General features: G+C 36.8%; 1 protein-coding gene across 2 annotated transcripts in view; it reads left to right on the forward strand.

Moving 5' to 3' along the window:
- The window catches only part of LOC131044445 (soluble inorganic pyrophosphatase PPA1), a 152,568-nt gene that overhangs the window by 23,940 nt on the left and 100,827 nt on the right, over positions 1–27,801 (forward strand). For both annotated transcript variants that reach the window (XR_009105672.2, XM_057977766.2), the window contains exon 2: positions 11,126–11,154. Coding sequence is in view for 1 of the 2 variants with exons in the window: in XM_057977766.2 (XP_057833749.1) it covers positions 11,126–11,154 (29 nt within the window). In the remaining variant the exon portion in view is untranslated. The remainder of the gene's footprint in view (positions 1–11,125; positions 11,155–27,801) is intronic.

The following is a 27,801-nucleotide window of genomic DNA, read 5'->3' on the forward strand; positions in this document are numbered from 1 at the left end:
TGAGCGAAATTTTTCAGCAAGACCATGTACTTCCTAAGGACATTGAGTGAAATTCCTTGGATAGGTCCTAAGGCGGATGTTGAATTGATGTCCTTCCAGAGGGCATAGAACGAAATTTCCTTCAAGTCTTGTCCTTCCAAAGGACCTGGAGCAAACTTCATATCTTAACCTTGTCCTTCCAAAGGACAGAGCGAATTTCACCTCCAAGTGGCATATCTTGCTAAGGGTCCAAAGCAAATTCTTCTTCAAATGATGTACCAAGCAAAGATCAAGAATGAATTTCTCCAAGTAATGATCAAAAAACGAATTTGCGCAAGTGAAGATCAAAAGCGATAATTTTTCTTATCAAGATCATGTCCTTGGAGAGAACAGCGTGAATTTCATTTTAGGTCACATTGAGCGAATTTTATTTTGAGTCCTGTCCTTGTCAAGGACATAGAGCGAAGTTTGTTTTTATGTCTTGTCCTTGTCAAGGACATAGAGCGAATTTCATTATAGGTCTTGTCCTTGGAAAGAACATAGAGGGAATTTCATTATAGGTCCTGTCCTTGCTAAGGACATGGAGCGAGTCTTTTCCTTTGACCTTGTCCTTTCAAAGGACATGGAGCGAAAATTTCACTAAGGTCGTGTACCTTCCAAGGGTCACAGAGCGAATTCTACTTTTAGGTCCTGTCCTTGCTAAGGACGAAGAGCGAAATCCTTATCAAAGAGTCTTGTCCTTGCTAATGACATGAAGCGAACTTTTAATTTGACCTTGTCCTTCCAAAGGACCTAGAGCAAACTGATTTCCGAGGGTCAGAGAGCAAATTTTGATTTAGGACTTGTCTTTCCAAAGGACCTAGAGCGAGCTGCTTTCAAGATTCGTGTCCTTGCCAAGGACCCAAAGAGAAATTCTCAAAAGCAAACATTTTGGTGCCAAGATCAATTCAAAATTCGAATTGCTAAAAGAAGAACTCTAATGTGTTAAGTCAGCCAGCATGAGGAAGACAATTTGTTGTTTTATTTTTGCTAGATTAAGTCGGCCTTGCATCCCAAAAGACACACCTTTACCCTAAATCGCATATATAAGGAGGATCAAAAGAATCATTTTAACACCAATTCAAAAAATAATTCCTCTTTAAAAGCGAAATTTGGCAGCAGATCAGCGAATCATTCCAGCAGGTCAGCGAACTCCACCAAACATCAGCGAATTTCAGTCAGTATATAGGGCGAATTTCACCATTAATTGCAGGGCTGGTCTTTTGAAGAAGGTGAATTTGTCTTTGGAAGATCAGGTGGAAGCGAATTTTCTCAATAAAGAGACCTATCATACAGCGAATTCATCTTGGGACGGCCTAGATTTGTCTTGAGACATCAGAATTGCATTTCAAACTGTGAATTCATTGATTAGGGTCAGTCCTTTGATTGAAAGATAATTGTCAAAATCAGAGGTAAGGACTGCATTTAAGATTAAAATCAGGTCTGATTAAAGGATGAAAGGCATAATTCATTCAAGTTAGGATGCATGTCCAAAGTTAGGTCAGTCTTATGAAGAATTCAATTAGAATCGTTAGAATGTAGGACTGGTTTAAATCAGTACTTCATCTTCATTTCTAGGGTTTTGCAAGCTCAAAGTCATTAATTTTCATAACCTTGTCAAGACCCTAACTTGAGCATCTCTCATAGGTGAACGATGGCAACGCCCAAGACAAGCGGATCTACCTCAAGGCAGATTCTCGTTAAAGATGATCAGAAGAACGATGACTTGGAGACCAAGATTACGTCCCGGTGGAGCAACATTGGAGATACAAATCTTGGGAACTTCAATGTGAAGAAGTTTCGTGAGGCACCATACATTGGCAAATCATCACCTACAGCCAAGAGGATAATAGAAAGCGGCATCATCAAGGCAGCCGGCTTCCCTCCTGCAGTTAGATGTCATGAACTAATGATTGAATGCGCCAAGCACTATGATTCACACTCAAGGACAATTGTGGCCGAGGATGGAACCGTTCTTGCTTACCTATCAGAAAAGGCCATAAGTGAAGACTTCCATCTACCAGATTAGAGGGACATGGTCTATAGAAGTTTAGAAGGAGCCAAATCGATTTATGAAGATGATCTTGATGCATGCCTATCAATCATCAATAGGGATTGGTTGCAAAAGAGTAGACCTCGCCTGAACAAGATACCTAATGGGCCACACCGAATTGACCTCCAAGAGGAATTCAGGGATTTGATCACCTTGCTTGGTCGAGTTATAGGTTCTCCTCAAGTCTTTTGTTTTGATAAACGGATGTTCTTCTTCATTCAAATAATTATTCAAGGGAAAGGAATGATCAATTGGGCAAGAATCATTAGTAATTGCCTAGATGTACAATTGAGAAGGTTAATTCCTATCGAGTCATTCCACATAAGCTCATATGTCATATATTCTCTAGCAAGGAGTTATGAATATGCGGGGCTACCACATAGAGCCAGAGTTGGAAGAGGACCCAGAGAGATAAGGGTTTGTGATTCTTATGAAATATTGCATCACCCGCCTAAACAACACTATAGAACAATCAATGATACTTTCACAATGCACATCACCGGGACTCTACAAGGTGGGATCCATCAAAGATTGTCTTCAGAGGCACAAGCACTTGTCAAACAATATGGTGCGTGGTTTATTCAATTTCCCAAATTCACATATATAAGGATCCAAGGATGTCCTTCCCCACCTTATATGTTGCCACGTTATCCAACAGACAGGATAGTACTACTTGAAGTGGGAAGACAATTGTTATCATGTACCAAGTCATTAAGGTACAAACATGGAGATGTCACCACTAATTCCATTTCACTTGGAAATTCAATAGAAGTTTGTCCTTCCCTTCAAGTAGCTGAAAGTGCTGAGCAAGAGCTATCTCTCTATTCGTTTACACCATTTGCTTCTAGAGATAACTTTGATCCCTATGGTAATGTAGAAGAAATGGCTGGAAGAAAGCATAAGCATGTGTTTCAAGTAGAAGACTTTTGGATGGACGCACAAGATGACCTAGAGATAAAGAAGAAGATGCATTCCCGGCTGCCTCTTGATCTCATCAGGAAATGCAAAATCTATAGAGTGGCCGATCAAGCACAAGATAGTGGTAGATATATCCAATCTACCTATGAGATGGAGTATAAAGGAATAAAGATTAATTGGGATGAAAAGGAAGTCACAGATTTGAGGGAATTGATGAATCAAGTTTTAACTTGCACACGAAGATGGGTAGATATTCAACATCAAAAATTGAAGGAGCAAGATGTGACAATGACATTCAATTTGGAGACAAGGACAAAAGAAGAAGAAAGGGCAAGTGTCAGTGAGAGAACCTCTCATTCCAAAGGATCAAAAAGGAAGAATGAACAAGGAAAGAAAGAAGCATCCAAGAAGAAGCAAAAGACAAATTCCAATCAGCCTCCTAGCGCTTCTTCTAGACATGAGAAAGAAAATCAAGGCAAAGATCAAATAATAGATGAAGGCATGGTCCATGAAGTAGATGAATCAATGGAGTCTACAATACAAAATGGAAAGAATGATAGGCAAGATAAAGGAAAAATGCCACAAAAATCATCAATTCCAGCCCTTCATATCCAGATTTGTGATGATGAAGAACAAGGAGACGATAATGAAGTAACTTCCCTTCCCAGGAATGATCCATTGCCTGAAGAAGTGCAAGTAAAAGAAGGAAGATCTTCTTTCCTCGAATGGCTTAAAGAGAGACTTACCAAAGAGGTAATAGAGGAAGAAGAAGAACAAGCATTTGATTTAGAAAGTCTTCTAAATGGACCTCAAGAAGTCATTGAGAGAAAGAAATCTCCAAAGATGTCTAAAATAATAAGAGATTATGCAAGCTCTAGAAAGATGCAGATTGCCACTCCAGTAGTAGATAAATATGAGGATGAGATTATGGCAGATGAATATGATTTGGAGACATTTGACTTAGGTCCACTTACTTCTGAGCAGGCCATGGAGGAAGCAACCGACTCAGTGAAGGCAGTCAATGAGAAGCTAAAGGCTGAAATAGAGAAGAACAAAACGTTAGAAAAGGAGGTAAATGCATGGAGGAACTATGTCCAACAATTTCAGCAACCATTGACAAATTAAAGTCCTGCAGCCACATCACCTCCCTTGCTTCCTACAGAGTTAGTTGATCATATGGAGAAAATGAGGACTCAACACAACTTCTAGAGGCATGGGTCAGCAAATCCTTCATAATGGCTAATGAGTTTGTAAGAAATATGATGAAAATACTTGGTAGAGCCATTCGTGTTCTTGAGATAATTCATAACCTCATGATGACAGTTGATGCCTTCACTCATGCTAAGGACATCACCATTCCAGTATTGCAAGCAATAAGGAAAGCACCTAGATAGATACTGGCAAAAGAAGGGGTAATTAGAAAAGAATCAACTCCTAATATGTTACAGTGGTCGACTTTGCTTCAAATGAAGAAACTCCTTTTTGAAGACGTTAGTAACATGTGTAGTCAAGTTGAAGATACCGTCCATCCTATTCATGACAAGATAATTGAGGTGATGTGTGTCATTCTTGACAAAAGGGTAGAAATTGAAGCAGATGTGGACATTCAAGAATTGGAGGACAAGATAAAAGTCATCTTTTAGGGAGAAGGTGGACTAATCACAGAAAAACAGTTGGATCGTATGTATACCACTATGTTCCTTATTGATAAGACAAAAGAACTTGAGCATGGATGGGAGATAACACTTCTTGTAGCCTTTGATGAAGTGATCCACCTAGAAGAACGAATGAAGAATCTACTTGAGATTCCAATTTCTGAAGTTGAAAGTATGACGTCCAGATTCATTGAATATGCCAAAAAGGAAAAGGAGAAAGGGAACAAAGTTCTAGAAGAAAGTTTGTTATGATCCCACTTGACATTTTATTTTCCTATTGGAGGATGCTTCCTCGATTTTTGTGTCGGCACATGTTTTCTTCTCATTGGTTGATTCATGATGATGATTATCTTGATAGGGTTTTCATTTCTATCAAACCCTAATTAGGGTTTAGGTGGCAAGATCTTGGCCCTTGATCTTCATTCGATCTCGGCCTTTCATTGTATTGGGGATTCTTATATAAACTCCACTCATTTCATTTGTAATGGTTAATAGAAATAGCAATAGCATTAGAGAAGAGAATAGAAGAGAGAGTAATAGTATTAGAATATTGACAAGAGAAAGACTTGAAGAATTGTTGTTATTTGGCTATTGGATCAATAAAACATTGAAGTTATGGTGTTTTTGCTCAATCCTTGAAGCTTATTGCATGGTTCTTTATCTTCTCGAGTCAATCTTTGATCTTAGTTTTAGTGTTTAGATTAAATAATGGAATGTTGCACTTGATGTATTGTGAAACTCGATATCCATACCACTAGCTTTCTTGCTGATTGTAAGCGAGCCTTGCATGGTCAACTGGAACTCTTGAAATTGTTTAAGTTCAATTATTTCTCAATCCGTGATATGCATTCAACTAATGGTGTCTATGATTAGTAGTGATTTGAAAATCTCTAAATATCCTTGGAAGATTGCACTACGTCTAGTGGAGTTGTTCAAGATATGGCGATGCTATAACTAGTTGAGCTTCACTTGTGTCATTTCTTCATTCATTCATTTTAGAATAGCTTAGAATTTCTCTAAACCCTCATCTTTTGCCATTTTTTGATAATCATTTAGTAGTCTTAGGAAGAAACTTCATTGCATATCATCTGCCAATCACTTCATGAAATCTTTTCGAACCATAAATGCCCCTTGATGAAACAGCAATCACAATGACCAACTAAGCTTATCCACATGTAGTGATCCTACATATATGAACCTTGGAGTCTTTTTGGGTGATCCTTAAGCTAATCTTCAGCATCCAAGAGATTTTGTTCAAGAGAGGATAAGATACTTATGGTATTTTATTCTTTGTTCGGATGTGCCTAAAAAACACATCAACAGGTGCTAGGAAGGATTTTTGGATTGAAGGCTTAATACTAATTTGTGTGCAAGTACCGAATTTATGAGGGTGACTTGGTGGAATGCTTGTTTGTGCTCATAAATCTCTTCCAAACACTTTGATACTTCTCATAGACCTTGACTTGGATTAACTTAGATCTTTTTAACATGAAATGTCATGGGGATATTAGGTTGTAAGCTTGGAACCTAACCACATCCTTAGTTCAACCTACAAACTTGGGGTATGGATAACTTCTAGGAATAATGCTTATTTTCTACTTCAATGTAAATACCAAACTTGGAGAAGATTTGGTTAAAAAGTCGGTGGTAGGAGACCTTTTAGGAACAAGATTTATTCTGATTTTGTTCCCCACCACCAAATTTGAGGAGAGAAACCTTGACTTAGCAGAAATTTGAAATTCTTAAAATCCTTCCCACTATCGAATTTGGGGAGAAGGGTGAAGTTTGACCTTTGTGTGTCGGAGATTTTTTGGGAATTAGATTGAGGTTTTCCCACAATCTCTCGCATCTCTTAGTTATTCCTCATTTCTTCTCCATTCATATCTCATTTTATTCCAATGTTGCAAAGAGTTCTTTGGATTTGAAAGGGCGTGGCATTAGTCCCTTGTTCATTCCACAATACGTTGGGTTCCAACTTAGGTTTGGACTTGAATCCCTAATACATTTATACACTTCTAAGATCTCTTCCTCTCTCTCTCTCTCTCATGCTAGCAACCTTCATTATGACAGGATTGCTACAATAACTAGGGAAGCAGACAAAAAAAGGGGGGGTGGATTCCTATTGGAGATGGTGTGTGTGTGTGCAACACAATAGGTGTGTGGTGAGGAGGTTGCTTGGTCAGTGGTACAGCCGTTGAGAAAGAGGAGATGAGAGTGGTAAATATGAGGCAATTGAGTTATCATCATCCATGGAGGCAACCACTCTCGAGAATGCCACTTCCAAGGAGATTTTTGTAGCAGTGGAGGCCTACTCAGTACCAGTGCAACCACTAGTAGTAGACATAACATTCTTGGCCTTGTCATTCTTAGGAGGACTCGCTACCATGATGACTATCTCATCTTTGGTTGAGATAGTTGCACCAGTCACATTCTCACCCCTAGTAAAAGTATTACCATCGGTTGAGGTGAGAATAGTACAAGTTGTAGCACCATCGGCCATTGCAGCCAAAGGTAGTCAAGTGGCAGCAACATGTACTTAGGGAAGAGTTGAGGCTAAGAAGATATACAGTTGGTTGGATATGCTCGGGTATCAATCGATGCTCCATCACTACCACTTCTAGGTCTCTTGGACAAGAACTTGAAACCCCTAGCACTTGAGGTAGACATAGTTCAAAAACGGAAGGAAGAGCCAATTGTGTTGGTAGAGGAGGTAGTTCCAAGAATGGAGCCAGAGATCGAGATCGTGCTTAACCAGCTAGAGGAGCCCTAAGAGGAGGTTGGGAGAGATACCACTCTTTCAATTTTACAGTAGCCTAAAAAGGATAACATTCCAAAGGGGGAGGATTTAGAGGAGTCATCCAATAAGGATGAGACTCCTGGGATACATATTGAGATCACCTGATTAAATCCATGACATAATTGGCACTGTGCAGTAGTACTTGTGTGATTTGTAGGACATGGCCTTGGTAATGAATAAGATTGCAAATTTGTCCCACCAAATAATGGGCATTGACCTCACTCCCCTAGTGGTTACAGAGGTTGAGAAGATTCTGACATTCATGTAGTTGAAGTGTGAGGGTGAATTCTTTAGGTGCTTCATATCTCGGGGCTGGCTGATCGTTGGCATTATGGCATCCACCAAGACCCACTATGGTTGGACGACATGGCCAAGTGCTCACTGTACTACACTAAATGGAGGCTTTCTGTAGGGATGTGTTTTACAGAAACAACACTTTGGTAGGGAGAGAGTGCATATCTTGAGGAAGCTAAGTCATACAAGGAAACAACACTTCAGTAGGGAGAGAGTGCTTAGGTTGAGTTGTCAGACCACATCAAAAAATTATAGGATCAACTTGCCCAACAAACCCAACTCACCATTGCAGAACGTGAGTGATAAGTAGCTCTGGAAGCCACTTTGGCCGAATAGGAGACTTAGCTAGCTGAGCAAGAGAGTAGATTGGAGAAGTAGAAGACATAGTTGGCCAAGAGAGATGCACAACTGGTAGAGCAGAGCAAGTAATTGGTTGAGAAGGCATAGTGATTTCAAGCCAAGGTATAGGAATTAGAGTGAACAAAGCCTCACCTAATGGAGGTGGCCCTCATGGTCAAAGGGTCGAGAGAACGCGAACTAGTGGCAGAGAGTGATTTGAGGATTTGCATAGAGATGTAGCACCTTTGCTAGCAATTGTCTTTTGCATCAGCTACATGTATACTAACATCCTCCACTTGTCCAAGGGCGTCCTCTCACCCTCCTTAGTAGAATTTTGTTTGTAGTTAGCTCCGTTTTTATTTATGCCTTTTGGAAGATGACTTTCTTTTTGGGGGAGCTGATGTAGTTGGCCAAGTAATATAAATAAATATAATTGTATCAGTCGAGAGTTTATTTCCTTGTGTTTTGTTAGTCATTTGTTATGCATTATAATTGGTAGTTCTCAAACGGTTATCAATTAGTAGTTACTGACAGTTGGTTATCTTAACCAATGTCGGGCTACTATAAATTGTATCTTAGTTGGGACTCACAACCGACTGATAAGCTGACATATGAATATTGTACTCATTGAATACCATTGAATAATAAAGAACAAGAATGACATATCTTTCGTATGCTATTGTAAATGCATAACTGCTCTATACTTGTAATTTCACTTACTTTTGTAACTGGTAGAGTTTGGCAGCAAACATGAACTTAGTGAAATATGGTGTGTATTTCTCCTTAATGAGAACGCATTGTTCCCTAAGCTTGAATGTTAGGCTTTATACTCATGTTTGTGCTGATAATTGGCATCAATGACGAATTGTTGTCCATTATTGTTGTTTATGAAGATGATTGATACACGACATTATCATCAACTGAATGTAAAGTGCATGCACAAATATAATATTTTGATAACATATTTTACTATCTTGGAGAATCTTGTAAATGTAATATGCCCCTGCTTGTAGTGTTGACGGCTTCATTCTTGACCTACTCATTTTTTTCTTCCATTTAGACATCTTGCTTTGAGGAGGAACTTGCTCTCCCCAATCACTTGCTCTTTTTAATGGACTCATATATATCTTCATCTGTTGATATTATTGCCCAAGCTAGATTTCTTTTTTCTTAATAGTAGGTGCAATCGTTTTTGGCATTTTGCCATGATGGTCAAGTTGCTCAATTCTTACCAACAATCGTAACTCAGGATTAGGTAAAGCATACAAAGTACATAAATTCACATGATAGAGAACCATGTTCATTTTAATCTACAATCTTCTTTCCACATGACAACTGACACTCCATGTTTATTCTTTTTGTTTGTTTAATCTTCAGCTAAGATACCGGAATCATCCCTTAGCCTTTGGGTGCAGGACCGGGTCTTGCTCCGAGCCTGGTTCAGCCCTAGGTTCATACCTGGTTCGAGGCACTCTAGAAATGGTTGAAAAATCGCCAAAAATTATCAGAAAATGTCATGAATCACTGGGAATAGTTAGCAATCATCGGGAATTGCCGGAGTTCTATTTCTCGCCGTGTTTAATCTCCATTTTTTCTGTATTTAATCTTTTGCATATATTAGTTTTGTATAGTTTTTGACATTCTCTACCTCTCCTAACAGTCTTAAGACTAAGAAGAGAAAGGGGTTAACGAATCATTCTTTCATCCTTCCTTTCGGCTCTGCCCCCGACCAAAGCTTGATGAAGACTTCCATTCTAAAGAGCCGGTAGAGAGAAGGGCGACCTATCTACTACCAAGTAGACTGGTGGAGGGGGACTAACGCCTCGAACTCCATCCATTTCAGATTCAAGCATTTGATTGATCGCCATTTGGCACAACTTCTCGCCACATCTGGAACAACAATAGACGAATATTACTCCTTCAGATCACCATCTCCAAGCGTGGTCGAAGAAACAGTATAACATATTACTCTTTTAATGATATCAGATTTCCACAATCCATAATGTATAATCTTAAACTTTCTGGATATTATTCTTTTCGGTATTGTAACTTTTAAAACTATAAAAAAAATAAAATTTATTTTTATATATTAAATAATGTTTATTAAAAATATGTTTTTTATTTATTTATTAATTTTAAAGTTTTTTATAAATTCATATATGTTATAATTTATAATATATATTATAATATCTATTATATATTATAATGTAATATATATTAAAATATATTATATATAATAATATATATTAAAATATAATATATAGAATATTAAATATTAAAATATTTAATTATAATATATTTTAATATATACTATTATATATATATATTATCCAAGGAATCTTTTTTTGTCGATTCTACGATTCCGTATCTGTACCCCTTACCTGAATCGGTAACTTCGATCTTCAAGCCAGTTATGCCCACTGATCATGGTAATTGGAAATTAAAACAATGGAATAGAGAAGTTTAGTCACCAAATTAACTTTTATTGAACTATTGTCATCAGTTTGAGGGTTGGGTGTGTGTGTTTACTAGATATGACTTGTTTTACAATATGATCTTGATTACGATATGAAATTTTTAGTAAACATCTAACTTGTTTTACTTTGGCAAAATTGCAAGGTCAAGTTATTTTCAATCTGATGCTTTACAAAATGCCTTTTGAGATAAGTGATATTTGATGGAATGAAAAAATTACTCTTTGTGATGAGTATTTGGAATTTTGGACAAGTTGAAAGATTATGTAATCAAGACAAAAGCATCTGATTTCTTTCATCAACTATTTGTAGATTTTTCCCATTTGCATTATTTTCAAGTTTGGTTCCAAAAATGGCAGCGACTATAAATGGATCAAAGTCATATATTCTTGCATGTGCATTGGACCCTTTATTTAGTCTATATACTCTGTGAACATGCATGAGAATTTTCTTTTTGTATATGTATTCTTACACATGCATTGGATTTCTATATAATTTGCAACAGTGATATTTCTTTTCTTGGTTTTCATTTTTGTTGTAAGTAAAATAAGTATGAGTTATGTGTTCTTAACTGCAGGACCGGGAGCTCCTTCAGTTTTTAATTGCGTAAGTCTTTTACACATGTTCATTAATGCAAAACTATGTAGTTTAGAATCGGTCACTTTACAATGCACTTTATTATTTATCAATAAAATATGCATATGAAAGATAATGATTGTTGAAATTCTTACCGATTTTATTGTTCAATAATTGACTCCACCAAATTAGGCCTTATAAGAAGCAATCCATGGTATCTAGTGACCTTTTCCATGCCTTGAAGTTTATGCAACCTTTTGTTATGTAATTCTTTACTTTTATGCATAGGAAAAGATTGACCAATAATTTTTTCTTAACACGGAGATCAAGTCCCTTATCAATGTTAAAGTAGTTGTTGCACTTATCTATCTCAATTCAATAGTAAAATAGTTAAATAAATGTGAAGAGGTAACAACGGATTTCCTGGAGGCCATGTTTAGTGATTAAATCGCATGATTGAATGTAATTGTGTTTTGATCTATGCAATGCAAATACATTGAGTACATAGCAGCTGTTGAAGTGAGGTGCAAATTCCATTGCTGTTAATGCTTTAAAAATTTGCACTGGGAGTGTTTACATTTTTAGTGTAATTGGATAATCATCAGCTTGAAGTCAGCAAGAGAAGAATCAGAGGTAATGGCGCAATCAGACTTGATGCTCCCATCTCCACAGCCACTCCATTTGAATCATTGGACATATTAATCATTAATCATTTCTTGGATTATCTCTTGCCTTTCAGCCAACCTAGCAGCGTATGTTTCATACATTTGTAATAGAATGCCAGATAATAAATGTTGTATATAAATGGCATTTATTTGTTTTATTGATCTATATAGATGTTAAATAAAGTGTTATAAATGAGTATTATGTTTTATTTAGCTGTACTGATTTAAATGACTATATATTCATGTTCCATAGGGACACATTCCCCCTGAAAAAGTGCTTCTTTTGGGATGGGGATGAAATGGCACCCCACAACTACCTACAAGGGGGACGTCTTGGGGGTGCATTCTTGAAGAGGACATTGAGGGCATACCCTGACATTCCGAGGATGGACAGGTGATGCCTGGGTATCGCTCAATTGTCTCAGGGATGCTGGGGAGTCCCTATTTTGAACAAAATTTCTCTATGTCATGACAACAATTTTTATTTTTTCTCAAAGCATGGAACATACAGACAATATGACAGCATGTACAAATGCTTGACCTTGAAAGAAATAAGGAATATTTAAATGATACTGGAGGCAAAATAGACTATTAAAATAGCTGTTCTTATTTTTGTTTACTTGGATGCATGCTCTTATATCATAATTTTAGGAAGTTGGTGATCAAATATTTCTTAATTTCTACATAACAGATCCCTTAGGCTTAGCAGAGAGTGGAGAAAGTGGTATAGATGGGGAGGTGGTGGATGTTATCAACTATCAAGTTTTCATAAACTTTGGGGTTTCTGCTGACTGCTGTAAGGAGTTTGTAATAGAGAAGAAAATAAATGAAAATATTTTTAAGAATGATGATATTCCTCTCGTCAACTGTGCAGTCGTCATCATTTAGACTGGTCAGATTCCCCAGCTTCACCTTTGGTTCTCTAAAGAATGAAGATCTGGTCAGAGATAATGGGGATTCGATGTTGGAGGAAACATAAGAATTGCAAGGAAAACCTATGTTTATAATAATATAATTTAGTATTGATTAGTTTAATAATTATGAACATTAAATAGTTTAAATAATAAATATGTATTATATTAATATTAAAATTATGTATGTGTTTACGTATGTATGTATGTGAATCTATGTATAACCATGTTAATAATATTTGTGTCATTAGCCACTGTCCCTATGTCCCATTGTCTCCTGTTCTGAAACTCTGTGGAGAATAGTTACATATGCTATTATTTGTGCATATTTTTGTATTTAAATAGTATGCTATTGGAAAAATATGTTTTATGAAAATTCATAGATAAAACTCTTCAATTTGTTATTGAACATTCAAGAACAACCTATAACAGAATTGCCAAGAAAACGTTCATCATGTGTTCTGTTTAAGAGAATTTGCAATTCAAATGCACAAGGGGTTACACACATTCCATTATCTTGATTATCACAAACAACGTTAAACTTAAAAGAATTTCCAGTAATCCAATGCCAATCATCATCATGTTCATTGCAACATAATATTCAGCTATATCATTCTCATTATGAGGGTCAGTGGATGTATGACCTTTGAAGGAACTAAATAATCGTAAGCTAAATATGATGCAACATACAGAACTATACAAGATCAAACACAACTTTTATGTAATTGCAGCTTTTTTCTCTCAATACAATGTTAAAGTTTAAACAGGGGTATGAAAAACACAACTTTAGAATGGGATTTTGTAATAATTCACCAACGTGAAAGGCCTGGGACCTGTAGGATGTTGAAACTTGCTAACCAATAATTTTTTATAACAGATAGAGATTGAGTCCTCAAATTATTATGCGCAATAGAGAGAGAAATACCATTTTGATCTTGTGTATTCATCTTTTCCTTATACACAGTTCCATGCAGCCCAACACAACCTTGTAGGCCACCAATACCAAAGTATCTTCATGTTATTCCTCCTATCTTGGTGCCGTCTTTTGTGACATCATAAGACACCCCAATGCACCAAACCTCCAGTGTTAGTTTCTCAACTGAACAATTCCACCTCCGAACACTACTCAGATGTCATGCAACTTTATTGGATCTCCGTGAGTTGGCAGATAGCACCAAAGGCTCTTGTACAATTATTGCAGGCCATACATTGGGCTGAATCCTTGTGCCACATTGTTGTATACAAGTACATGCCCAGCCTTATGTGATCTTCTTTGTTGGCCTTGTTTGGGTTCCTTACAAACCAAACCGCTAAGGTCCACTTATTGCATTTAGTATCTCTAAAGTTCCTAGGGTTTGTGCTTAGGTTTTACTCTAGTTATAGCTATTAATTTACCGTTAAAAACCCTACACACTTGTTATAGAGATTGTAGATCTAAAGAATGTATTAAATTAGAGCAATTCAATTCAACAGGGCCCTCAAGGGCTATTATATTACATCAGTAAATATCAGGAAAGGCAAAACTTGAAAACTAGGCATTAGCTGACTTATAGTTTAGTGATTTGGTGCTAACCAGCTCTCTTGCAGAAGTCACAAAGTCTGAAAATGGTATAAAAATGTAAGATGCTACCCCAAATTTGAACCCAATTTTTTGCACTTCTTTCACCCTCTTAGCTTTGTATTTATTTGGTCAAACAGTTTGCTTGATAGTTTTGATGTTTTGTTTCAGACTTGCAAGTATTGCTCAAAATTGCAGAATTAAGCATACAACTCAAAATAAAGATTACCAAAGAAGACGTTCTTTCAATAATCACAGAAAAACAAATATCTGATCTGATTTGCAAATAACACCATTCTCTAACTCAGAAAATTATTTAATTTTGACCTCTTTCCTCAGTTTCAATGGATATAATGGAAGGTAACTTAGTTTTAGAACTTGCAGCAGAAGAAAAAGAGATTTTGAGAATAAACATGTCTGCCATTTCCCACGCAATAGCAGAAATTATGTCTTCTGGCAAATCAGAAGTCTTATCCAAAGAGCTGCTACAGCTAGTGCCCAGTAAAGGCCCAAAAGGACTTCCCAAATCACTGAAATATCCAGCAATGGAAGCGGACAGCAATAGTAACATTTGTGATCAGACAAAGTTTGATCTTCAGATGAAATCCTCAGTGCCAAACCCTACAGATGTCTTACGCCAAGAATATCACAAACCATTGTTCATCAAATCAACCAAGCCTAGGGCATGATAAACCAATGCAATAGAGAGTATTATATTCCTTCATAGGTCTGATAAAATATCTATGATTAGGGCATAATATCTTCTCAACTCTAGAAGAAACCAGCAAGGTGTCTATTCTCACATTCCAAAGATGTAGCAATATATCCAAACTTCTTGCAAATTTATCTTTGAAAGAGACCACACAAATTGGATAACTCAACTTTTAAAAGCATTGCGAAATACCTATAAGATATTTCCAACAAATACCGTCCCAGAGTAGATCTTTCACTACCGTAGCTAGTCTCCTCAAGAGGGGTTTCATCCTCAAGAAGTCTGAGATGGACCAAGTCCAAATCTCTAGAACCACATAGGGTTTTCTCAGAGAGAAATATCAAAACTAAAAAACTCAACATACCAAATGAGCTCTTCATCCCTGTTTTTATAATCTTTTTAGGGAACTTCCCAAAAACTCCCTTTTAAAATTGCTTTATTAATTTATTAGGCCTTTAAATTCCAAAAAGTGATATAATTTATTTTTGAAACATTTCCGACACTTAAAGTTACTTTTAAGTGTCTCAACATTTAAAACTTTTTGTTTGTTGTCCAACAAGCTATAACATTGAGGTGCACGGCAAACTATTCTTATTAAAATGACAACTTTAGTGAAATTAATTAAATATAGCTCAATAATTCACCCAATTAGTGACAATGGTTGAAATGCATTGAATTGAAATCTAACTGCATAGGAGTGATCTCAATGATAAAAGATGATAAAAATACCCAATTGGGTGACTTTCTAAAAATAGATGCTCCCTCCAAAAATCTTGGAGTCCAAACTGGAAGCAAAAACTAACATTTAGAAGTGTAATATGATTTCTTTAAACCATTTGAGCTTACTGGTAACATCAAATTATCCCTTTAAACAAGATAACAAAACCCCAAAAAGTTAGTGTCAACTACATTGCTAAAGAACTTAAAAATGAGGACATTTACAGTCCACCCTTCCCAAAGATTGCTTGTCCTCAAGGAATTCCAATACAACATAACAATCATTAGATTGATCCAGATTGAAACCAAGAATGATCCCAAGGTCCCAAGTAAACAGGAAATTTGTAGCACCAACCTCTCAAAGTACTATCCTACAAGATGCAAACACAACAGACCTCCTAATGACCACCAGGAAGAAGAAAAATCAAATATTGCATATACTAAGTTAACACCTCAGAGAATTTCTCTTTGAGAGAGCCAAACCGATGCACCATAAGAGTAAGCTCTAGAAAGTCAACACTAGCTCCATCCCTAACAACTACTGAACTGCAAACCAACATGATCCTAGGGTTCCAAGTTAGTCTCAAAAAAGAGTTACCAATTTATGCTGCACCACTCTAATCATAAGTGTCAATCTATTGTGCCCAAACTGTGCTCCCCTATCCTAGAACCTCCAAAAGTAAACATCATTAGCACCCAATTTAAATCCCTAAAAGGGTTGTAGTTTATACCATGAAGCATATCCTACCAAGGCATCTCAGTGAAGTCCAACACGACAATCCAACTACCAAACTCTTCTCAGCTATAAAGAATAAAACTTAGAATATCCCCTCATGACATCTCTAAAATGAAGTATACCAATCATTGTCACAACTCTGAAATCTGCCAACTAGGGAATATCTGCTGTCACCAATTGAAATCATATCATCAACACTTAACCTCCAAGTGTCAAAAGAATGGTTCCAAACACACCAACACACTGCAATCAATAAGGCAATATATGCATACCATCTCCATAAAGTATTTGTAGTGACTGTCACTCACCAGAGTGGAAGCAATAAATAAATGGCCTGTCTAGAAAAACACTCACAACTAGCTGCCTTAAAGCCTTCCAAGGCTCAAAATCAATCTGCTCATGAAAATGTCACCATAACCAATTTGGAAATATAAGGGCATTAGTAATAAATCCAAAATCCCACCAAAAATATAAGAGATATGAATATGGAAGTAATTAAAGAGTCATCTCCTATGATCAGATCACCTCTACCAACCAGCCACAACCATAAAGTACTCAACTTTTGGTTTGAAGAAGTCATCCAACTCATTTGCAGGCCAAGAATTGAAGTCATGTATAGGCTGATCGGAAAATGGACAATAGTACTAACATTGGGATTTTGCCCACAACTCCAATCCTTAGTATATCTCCTCAAGGTGTCACACAAAATCATAATTACAAATGCAAACTCCTCCAATCTTCTTGCTAAAAGGAAACCAATCATTTGCAAGAATCCAATGAACTCAAGAACATAAGACCACTTGGATCTAACATGTATCCTCAATGCTAATCTTATACAATCATGAAGACTTGTGAAACCTCTTATTGTTCCAACTCCATGAGTCTCTAAATGAACAACTAAAGCATATAGAGGTTTGTTGTCCTAAATGTACTCTAAGAGTAATCTATCATAGTTTACTTCACAACCCTTCATAGTATAGAAACCCATAGTTTGAAAGGTATGAATAGACATACACTCGCTGCTGTTCGAGTCTGATATTAGTGAGGTACAATCTGATTTTAACAAGTTCACAACTCTACACCAAAGAGATCTCAAAGTATTAGCATGAAGGTTGAGTGTTGCAATGCGCAAAGACCACTCAAAAGTGGTTGGAAATTACCTCCAAAGAACCACCAATTGAAACCTTTTACTTCCTTGACAAGAAATAATGTGCCAACCTTCTTGAATGGAAGCAAACCAAAATGTGAGGTGGCTGTCCTGCAACCAAACAACAAGGTCAAGAATGAAAATGTGATCCATTCTTTGGCAGGGAACACTCCCAAGAGTATCCATTTGATCATTCCTCCAATTCTTAAAATCTCTCTCCAATTCACCTGTAATTGAACCAATGTGGTTGGTAAGGAAAGGAACATCAGTATCAATTCTGAAAGATTCATCCTTGTCCCTCCAAAAACTTTCCTACCATTCCCAACAAGCTCCATCAAACCTTGTTGAAGATCCTAAGCATAGATACCCAACCAAGATTGATCTCCAACATTCCTAGAAAGATACATGTTACATCCCCAAGTAACATCCATAAAATCATGCACATCAAGGAAATTTGTGACCCTTTTGGTAATCTCTTGTAACCCATCCATGAAAGCATCAATAACTAAGGTGCAAGGAACAATTGTTGTCTTCAAAACTAACCCTAAAGAAAGATTAGTATAATAGTAAACATCACTCAATCCAAAGGATGGATTTTCAATCATGTGGATTTCATGTTTAGGTCCTTTCTCCAGAGCTACACAAGTAACAAGCTTGAAATCTCCTTTACTTGCAATTGTTCTGAAAATTCCAGCAAGTTCAATAACGTTGTTTGGAAGCTTTTCAAATTCTGAAATGTAGAAGTCTTCGTGAATCAATTCATTCCATCAAGAGGATAAATAACCAATTACAATTGAAAGGCATTCATTACAGCTCATCAACTCAAGTAATTTGTAAATTGTCCCACTTGTTGGCCAACTCCAAAACTCAAGACAAAACTTCAAACAAGAATGATGCAACTTCAATACTTTGGAAGTAATATCTTTATTACCAATTACTAAATGTGCAATAAATACATCAAAGAGCCATCCCGATTGTAAACAACTACATTTAAATAATGTATTGAGTTGGTTAAGGCTGCCAACTCTCAGTAACTACCAACTACCAACTCACAAGTAGTCAGGAACTAAATACTGCAAATACAAAACATAACTATTTATTTAGCTGACTATAATAATGTACTTTTGCAGAGTACATCAGCCCCCCTAAGAAGAAAGTCATCTTCCAAACTAAAGAAACAAAACTAGGAGTTGGACAAAACAAAACTAAAGAGAATATATACTAAGAGGGGGGAGGGTAACAAGATGCCCCTGGATGTACTGAGGATGTAGGGGTGGATGCTAGAGAGTGCTGCTGTTGAAGTTGTTGAAGACGTTGGTTGGCCACCAACTTTCACTCTTGGGTTGTCTTCACCATGAAAGCAGCCTCCATCAAATGCTTCTTTGTCTTCTCTAGCTCCTATTCTTTCTCCAGTAAATTGATGTCCCTCTCTGCTAACTATCAATCTTATTGTTAGGATTCCCAAAGATACTGAGAGGGGGGGGTGAATCAGTATCTAACCGGTATATAAATTTACTCGACTTAAAACATGAAAAACATATTAAAACTATGTACTGGTAAACCAGAAATAATGTAGTAAACAAGAATAACAGTAACCACATGAGAAGCACACCATAACACAATATTTTAACGAGGAAACCTGGTGTGGGAAAAACCTCGGTGGGATTTGTGACCCACAATATTTGCTTACTGGCCAATAAAGGAATATTACTCTTACAATAGGGGCCTGCACATGCAGGAAGGCCAAGTGCCTAGAGCTCACTGCTCAATTACAGAAGAAGTCACACCGACTTACAAAATGGATTATACTAATCCAATGTCTTGTACTGCTTCAGATCAGCATTTGCTATGCTAGATTTAGTACCGGTTTAAGCTCTGCTACAACATAAATCCTTAACCAATGTTTCGCATATTAGGTCTGCTTATCTCGCATCCTATTTCACATATTTCCTATTACAAAATGATCTCATACATATATGAGTCATATTACAACTCGCCATGTCAGCTTACAATGATTTTACAATTAATTACAAAATACATTTTAAACAAAATTGAAGTCGGCCAAGGTGCCGGTATCCTTCCTTTCACTACCGGTGTCCTGTGTGTCGGTGTACAGTCTGTCTGTCGGTGTCGGTGCCGGTATCATATGATTGCAAGGTTTCCATCAATGACAAAACCTACAATCACCTACAATTTCTCATTGGAGTGTGCATTTGCCAACAATCTCCCCCTTTGGCATTGATGGCAACACTCATGAGAAAAATCAAAAGTGTCCAAAATGATATCCAAAAATAGTCTGCCAAAAAAAATTGTCTTTCCAAAATTGGCTCAAAACTGTATGCTCCCCCTGAGCAGATGAAGTCCCTTTCTGACCATTTTTCTCATCCCACTACTCCCCCTTTGACATCAATGACAAAGGTTGTCATTTGCTGTCAGTGGAGTCCTGCTTGGATTCTTGTAACCGGTGGGTTACAATCTGAAAGATATCTGTCAAAACTAAGTTTATACCATTGCTGAAAGTTTTGCTATCTTTTATTGCCTCTTGTGTTCTCTGCATTGTACCGGTGAGTATGTGCATTTGCTCTTCTCGTGTCTTCAGTCCAGGAACCAGAGCTTCAGATATTTCTTTTCTCAAAGAAGTAAGGTATTCAAGTCTTGGACTAAGTCTGCATTTCAAGTCCTTTGCCTTATCCTTTATTCCCTGTTTGTCATTTTCTAACTTCTTGATTTTCTCTTCTTGTTCTGCAATCTTCTTTTCTAACTCCAAAAATGAATCTGATGTTCCAATTAGATTGTCAGCAATATTATTTATCTTATCTTGTGCTTTGCTGATCTCCTTGTCAAGATCCTCTGTTAGGACATTCGTTTTGCAAGTATCCCTGTACAGTTTCTTGAAGTCATAGATTATTTTTCCAAGTTCCGGTAAAAGGGTGTCCATTTCTTCCTTGTTCTCCTTTACAATATCCTCAAATAATTTCTCTTTTTCTTTTATCATTCTCTCCTTAAATGTATTCTCATTTATTTGATCAATAGTTAGTAGGTTGTCAGTAATGAACTTAGACAATGTGTCTAGTTGACCTAAAGAATCTTTATTCTCAACACTGCACTTTGGTGCTATCAATTTAAGAATTGGTATTGTATCATCAATAGCCTTATAGGCTTGTGCATTGCATTCCGTGATCTTCTTTATTGAATCTAACAAGACCTCTGTTACATTAGTAGGTCTGAATTCTGTCATAGCTGTACTAGATGTTTGTCCAACAATCTTTATAATAGCCATGCTACCGGTTATGGTTATTACCTTGCTTGATTCGACCTCTGGTAGGTCTGTTTGTGTTTGCATTTCTACAAACAAAGGTTTATGCTTTTCAGTTTGGGCCGGTGGCACTGTGTCTGTCTGAACCTGTGCTTCAACCTGTACCAGTTTTGGTTTCTCTATTTGTGTCTCAGAGGGTTTCTTTGAGCTTTTAACTGCCGGTTTCTTATATGTAATCTCAGTTTGTACCTCTGAACTCTCTTTAGCCGGTTCTTCAGATGGTTTATCTATTGTTTCTACCGGTTTCTTAGTGGTATCCTCTACCGGTTGCTCTGTCTGTGCTGGTTTTTCTGTGTTCATCTCAACCTCTGCAACCAGTGACTCAGTAGTCACATTTTTCTCCTTATCCTCAGTGGTTTCTCTGTCAACCACAACATTAACTTCCTGAGTGTCTACATTTGCTGTATACAAACTTTTTGATTCAGGGTTTGTATCTTCTACCGGAGTCTCCATACTCTCAGTGGCCGGTTGATTTTCAGTAGTGTCTATCGGTGGAGTATCTGAAAGAGGTGGGGGCACATTGTCAGTTATTTTCAGGCTTGGTGGTCCACCTACCTTACCTTTCCCCTTATCTCTATCCTTTTGATATACTTTGATAGTTTTTGGCCTAAGTAATTCTTCCTCTTTTTCTTTTTCCACAAAGAATATATCCCATCCATCTGTTGTTTCCTCAGATACTTTAGTTACTCTGCCAACCATTAGTGCTACATGGCAGTGAGCAGTAGAAAATACTGTCCGGTTAGCCTCACTGATTAATTTGTCTATTTCATCAGGTGAGTTAACTGGATGCACTGCCAGTAATTTTTCAATCTTAATCTTTTTATCCAGTTCAACAATGGCTAATCTTCTAGCTTCTAATCTCCTATACAAGTCATTTGGAATTTCATCAACAATTTGCATCAAAAATTTCTTGTATATATCTAAGTGTAGAATTACACTATTTTCTATGCTTTCCTTATCATCAGCTGATAGTGTATTGTACATTTTATTGATGTTCTTCAGCTTACCATCCTCTGTAATTTCGCTAAGAAGTTTGTCTAGAGGAGCAATAGTCTGTTTCACCTTCTTCTTCTTAGGAGTCATTTTCTTCGTCGGAGGCCTTACTGCCTGTTGCTTCTGTCTTGTCCTTTTTGGTGTAGGAGAAGGTACCGGTGAGGGTTTTTCTTTTCCTTTCAACCCTTTTAAATACAACAGGTATATCACTCTTAGAAGAAGTTCCAACCGGTGAAAGATGAGTTTCCGGTTGAGGTGCTTCCAACTCACTTTCACTTATACCAGTTTGTCTCAAAACATCTTCCTTGATTGCCTTTGCCTACCGAGTTCCTTTTCTTACAGTTGCTTCAACTTTCTTAACCCTTTTCCTAGATTGAATAGTACTTTCTATTGTTTCAGCACTACCAAACACTTTCTCTTCCGGTTCCTTTGGAGCTTCAAGGAGGGCTTTTGCATAAGTTTCTATTATGTTGTCATCTGTTTCATAGCCCATTTCAGTTACCCAAATAGTTCTAGGGATAACTGCCTCCATCCAGATTTCATCTTTCTTGATCACAAAACAGATTTCTTTTTGATACTTATCCACAATAGCTTGTGATAGTCTTACTCTAGTCTTCATTCGAGCCTTCAATGCTTGAAAATGCTCATTTATGTTTTTCTCCCTGTTCTCTCCCATATTGTTCAATAGATCCGATAGTTGTTTTCCTACCAGTATGTCAAAGCCAAAATCTCTAGCACCAATAACGGGTTCTTGTTTGGTTATGTACAACATCAGACAAACAAGCAAGTTTCCGAATCAGAATGTTCCTTTCTTATCTCCTTTAATCTTTCCCAAATTGTCTATCAGCTCATCTTTAAGCCATTCACATATATCTATTCTTGCATTATCATTGACCACATCATAGGCATTGTTGATACATAGGCTAGAAACTGAGTTTAACCTATTTGCATGTGTAGCCTTATAACCTAAGATCATACTGATAAATATGATATTTATATCCTTCACATCATTTACCCTTAGAGATCTTTTATCAAATGTTGCACCAATTAGGTTTATCACTGTGTCATTTGAGACCTTTGTTTTGTCCGGTTTGTTACCGGTGGAGGGTAACCCTGTTACAACTTTTACTGCTTCTTTTGTGATTTTATGAATAGAGTCTAACCAGAAAAATTCACCATGTACTCTGCTTAACACAATCCTTATGATATCCTTGGGAAAATCTGGGATACTAAGAATTTTAGTGAAACCTAGGGTTTCTACTATCTTATGTTCAGGTTTGACATTTCTGGACTCATCACAAATCACAATTTAAAACATGTTCTTAATCTCATCATCACCTAATTCATCAATATGACAATGTATATACATCCTAGGGTCTTCAGCATATACTACTCCTTTAGGGATGTGAGAAAATGCACCTATGCTATCATCTTTCTTTGCAATTTCGGGAACCAGTTTGAAAACGGGTCTAGGGCACTTAATAACCTCAACAACAGTAGGGTTTGCAATAAATTAAGGAGTGGATGAAGATGCCATAGCTATAAATACCTCATTCTGCCTTAGGGATGAATGCTTTGATGGATTGCTTCACTTCTTCGCTTAGAATACCTTCGCTCAGGAATTTTCGTGCTCTCGAGGATTTGAATGCTTGGTGAATGAAAAAGGAGCCAAAACACTTGCTTTATAATGTTATTTTGTCAACTACCACATTTAATGCTTGCCAGTTAAGTCACAACTTAAGTCATCTGCTGGTATAGAAGCAATTTCAACTTCTCACCATTAACCGAGGGAATAATAGCAAGTTTTTCATTTTGTTTCTAAACCCTCAAAGGATTTTTCTTCAGTTAGATGAAGAGTCTCCTGCTGGTGGAGTGTTACTCTGTTCTACCGGTGGAGGAGTATTCCCATCAACATTCAGATCTGACTTTCTGATCCATTGTTTTGAGAATTCTTGTTTTACCTCTTCAACCTTTTCTTTACCTTTCAAACTAGGACCTTTGTTATTTGCCGATGATGCCTTACTTCTACAAATTTTGCAATATGTCCAATTTTGTTACAGGCATAACAAGTCACATTGTTCTTTTGAATAGCTTTCCCATATCCTATGCCGGTATGTGTTTTGCATTGATTAGATAAGTGTCCAAATCTTCCACAAATATAACATCTTACATTCATTCTGCAATTCTCTGAATTATGACCAACTTTGTTGCATTTAGAACATTGACCGGTGGGTGTATTAGTATTCTGAAAATTTCTAGATCTACACTGATTTTCTCTATGACCATACTTGTTACAGTTAAAGCATTTGCCATTAAATTTGTAAGCAGTAGGTTGTCTTATCGGTTTGCTATGATCATGATTGTTTGCAGTACCGGAGCTTTCACCAACTTCAAAGCCAAGGCCATTTGTATCACCATTAGGTTTCTAATTCTTCAGCATGTCACCAAGTTCTTCTGAACTTTTCTTGAATTTCTCCTTGTGTTGATTTGCAGCAGTCACTTCACTCTCCAAGATTCCTTTCTGTCTTATGAGTTCAATTCTATGTGATTTAAGATAATTTAATTCAATATTAAAGTTCCCTTTATTTTATATACTTGGCTATATTTTAAAATAGCCATAATAGAATTGGCATAAGCCTTGCACAAAAGAACCTTGCATTGTGTGGATGTGTTTTTCATGCACATGCAAACACAGAATAAAATACCCAAAAGTATCTTATCCTCAGTTGAACAAAGTTACTCAAATGTTGAAGATTAGCTTAAGGATCACTTGAGACAACTACAAGGTTCTTGTATGCCAAGTTGACTTGTGGATAAGCTCGTTTTGATGTGATTATGTTGGAATCACAAAGGGACTTACATTGAATTGTTGAATGCTTGAATCGCTAGAACTTGATCATCTGATGTTGCAATCTTGTGATGCTTTTTATCCTAAACTAGCGCGAGTTGGAAAAAGGACAAAAGGAAAGGGTTGAGAGAGTCTATTCTAAGACCTAGAATGTAAGAAGATAGGTGAATGATTAGATGGAATCCTACTGGGCAAGGTCTCACCATCAACTTGAACAATTTGACACAAGCTCAGTGCAATCTTCTAAGGGATAATTCAAAGATGTTCAAATCATTATCATCAAACATTGATTACCATCCAAGTTAATGCATAAACAATGGATGTATAACAATTTGAAGTTAAGCTCAAATCGCTCTAGTTGACCATGCAAGGCACACTTACAATCAACAAGAGGCTAGTGGTATGGACTAAATGGATTCCATGCAAATACATTCAACAATTTCCTCCTTTCAATCTAATCAACATGAAAGTAAATTGAGAAGTAAAAACCATGCAAGTTGTTGAAGTAACAAATCAAATTCACCATAACTTCAATGAAATTAATTGTTCTTTACAACAAGGTTTGGCAACAATCTTTGTCTTCTCCTAATCTACTCTAGCTGCTATCTATTATTTGCTATTGACTTCCTATTCACTACTTCTAAACTATCTATTATTAACCTTTACAAATGAAGAGCTTGAGCCTTTTATAATGCACTCAATAGTCAATACAATTCAATGGCTCAGATCAATTTGAGATCAATGGCCGAGATTTTACAATGAAAACCCTAATTAGGGTTTGTTACAACAAACTCAATTCTGGCCAATGAAATAATTACAACATTTTGACACGACCAATAGATAATAAGGGTAGGTGCCTCGAAGTTTGTGCCATCATGGACGAGTCAGGTACATTGCATCTAGACGTGTTGATGTGGAACTTATTTGATTGGTGGAGATAGTGATTGGATGCCGCCTCAACTTGTTCTTGTAGACTTGATTCATCATCATGAAGGGATGTTGAGAGATATCTCTTGATACTCAACATTTCAAGTTCGCTCAAAGTAGTGGTGATGGGAAGCATTGATGTAGCTGAGTCATTCCTCCATCCTCGCCTGCTTGCCTTGGGGTGATTGTATGATTTCTCCTTCGCATTCCTTTGATCTCTTCATGTCTCCATGGTGCAGTGAGAGTTGAGATTCCTCTTAGGCATTCTTGTGCTTGTAAATGAAGTTTTCCCCTTTGCATGGTGGTGTAGATCTTACAATTTTCCTCCTTTTGCTTTGCAATCAACATCCTTAATGTTTTTGTATTTGCTGATGGAGTTTTCCTCTTGAGGACATTTTCTTGACCTTGACATTGAAATTTCCTCCTTATAACACTTGTTTTGGTCTTCATCCAATGTGATCCCTTTGATTTCTTTCTTCATCTCCTACAAAACAAACAAATGAGCATCAAACACACATGACATATAGCCTCTATAATCTGTTAATTTGACATAATTTCTGATTTTATGTGATTTGCAGGTTTGATAAGAGCATTTAGAGAAAATCTGCTCTCATGAAGGAGCAATTGAAGTGTTTTTTGCTCCTAGAGGGGAGCACTTGAAGTAGATTTCGCTCCAAGGAGCACTTGAAGTTCATTCCAACCTTGATGCACTTGAAGTTCTCTCTAGATAGTGTACACATGAAGTTTGCTCCAAAACTCGTGCATCTGAAGTTACTCTCAAATCTCGCCTTTCATCATCTCAAAATTATTTTTTTCTAAGCATCGAATCGGCTCAAGGCAATGATCTTATAAGCAATCTCACATCTTCTCTTGGGCAAACAAGGCAAATTTGCTCTCAATTAGGAGCACGTGAAGTAAAGTTCGCTCCATGATCCATGCACTTGAAGTTTGCTTCTAAACCCATGCACTTGAAGTTCGCTCCAATTTACATGCACTTGAATTTCGCTCCAGTTTACATGCACTTGAAGTGAAATTCAAATCAAAACCAAACTTTCTCTCAATCACTTTACTTTGCTCCATCGACTAAAACCTTAGGTTTTTTAAACATTCATTCATGAAAACATGTCAAACTTACCTCATGGGATGCCCAAAAGGAAATTTAACTCCTATCAAAGAGCACTTGAAGTGAAATTCGCTCCTAAAGAGGAGCACTTGGAGTTACTTTCAAGTTAACACTTTAACTCTCCTTCGCTCACTTACACTCACTTTCTCAAATCCTATACATCATAGCATGCTCAACATGAGGTCTTAGGAGAGTCTTGAGCACATTAAGTTCTCTCCGCAAGGGGTGCTTATGAAGTTCGCTCTAAGAGTGGTGCACTTGAAGTAGATTGAAACTTGACACTTAGTGATGTTGATTTTATTGTAGTTGTGGGCGGAATCTACAGGCCTACATAAAAGCTTGTGATTATATTGATAATATAATTATTATATTATTAGTTGTGAGATAATATAATTATATTATGTTATAATATAATTATATTATAATTATTAATAATATAATAATATATTAATATATATATAATCATTAATATTTAATTATTTAATATTATAATAAAGTATGGTGTCCCTTGGTGAAAGGGAACCTCTTGCATATATATTATGAGATGTGTGATCTCATTGAAAAAAGAAGAGAATAATAATAAAAAGAAAAATATAGGCAATACATGGGACTTTAACATGGTATCAAAGCAAGGTTAAGAGACTTGAACCTGGCTTATAATGATTTGAGTGGCTCCATTCCTCCAGCCTTCGGAATGCTGCCAAAGCTCGAAGTTCTCTTCCTCAAAAACAATAGTTTGAATGGGACATTCAATGTTCTCAGGAATAGGGAAGGCATTTTTGGAGTATAAGTTTTGATGGAAGAAGTCTTTTACAATTGAAATTATAAGAAATCAGTTTTACATCCTAAAGACTGCATACAAGGAATTACGACATACACATTCCCTTGGTGGATCATTGACATGAGCTTTGACCTTGGAGGATTATCTTCTTCTTACTCTTATCCGTATTTGGTGCGTTTACGGGAGTTTGTATGCAGCACTTGAAGTAGTAGAATAGAGGAGAAATTGCAGGGATGTTTTATG

Source organism: Cryptomeria japonica, chromosome 1 (assembly GCF_030272615.1).
Source record: "Cryptomeria japonica chromosome 1, Sugi_1.0, whole genome shotgun sequence".
NCBI lineage: Eukaryota > Viridiplantae > Streptophyta > Pinopsida > Cupressales > Cupressaceae > Cryptomeria > Cryptomeria japonica.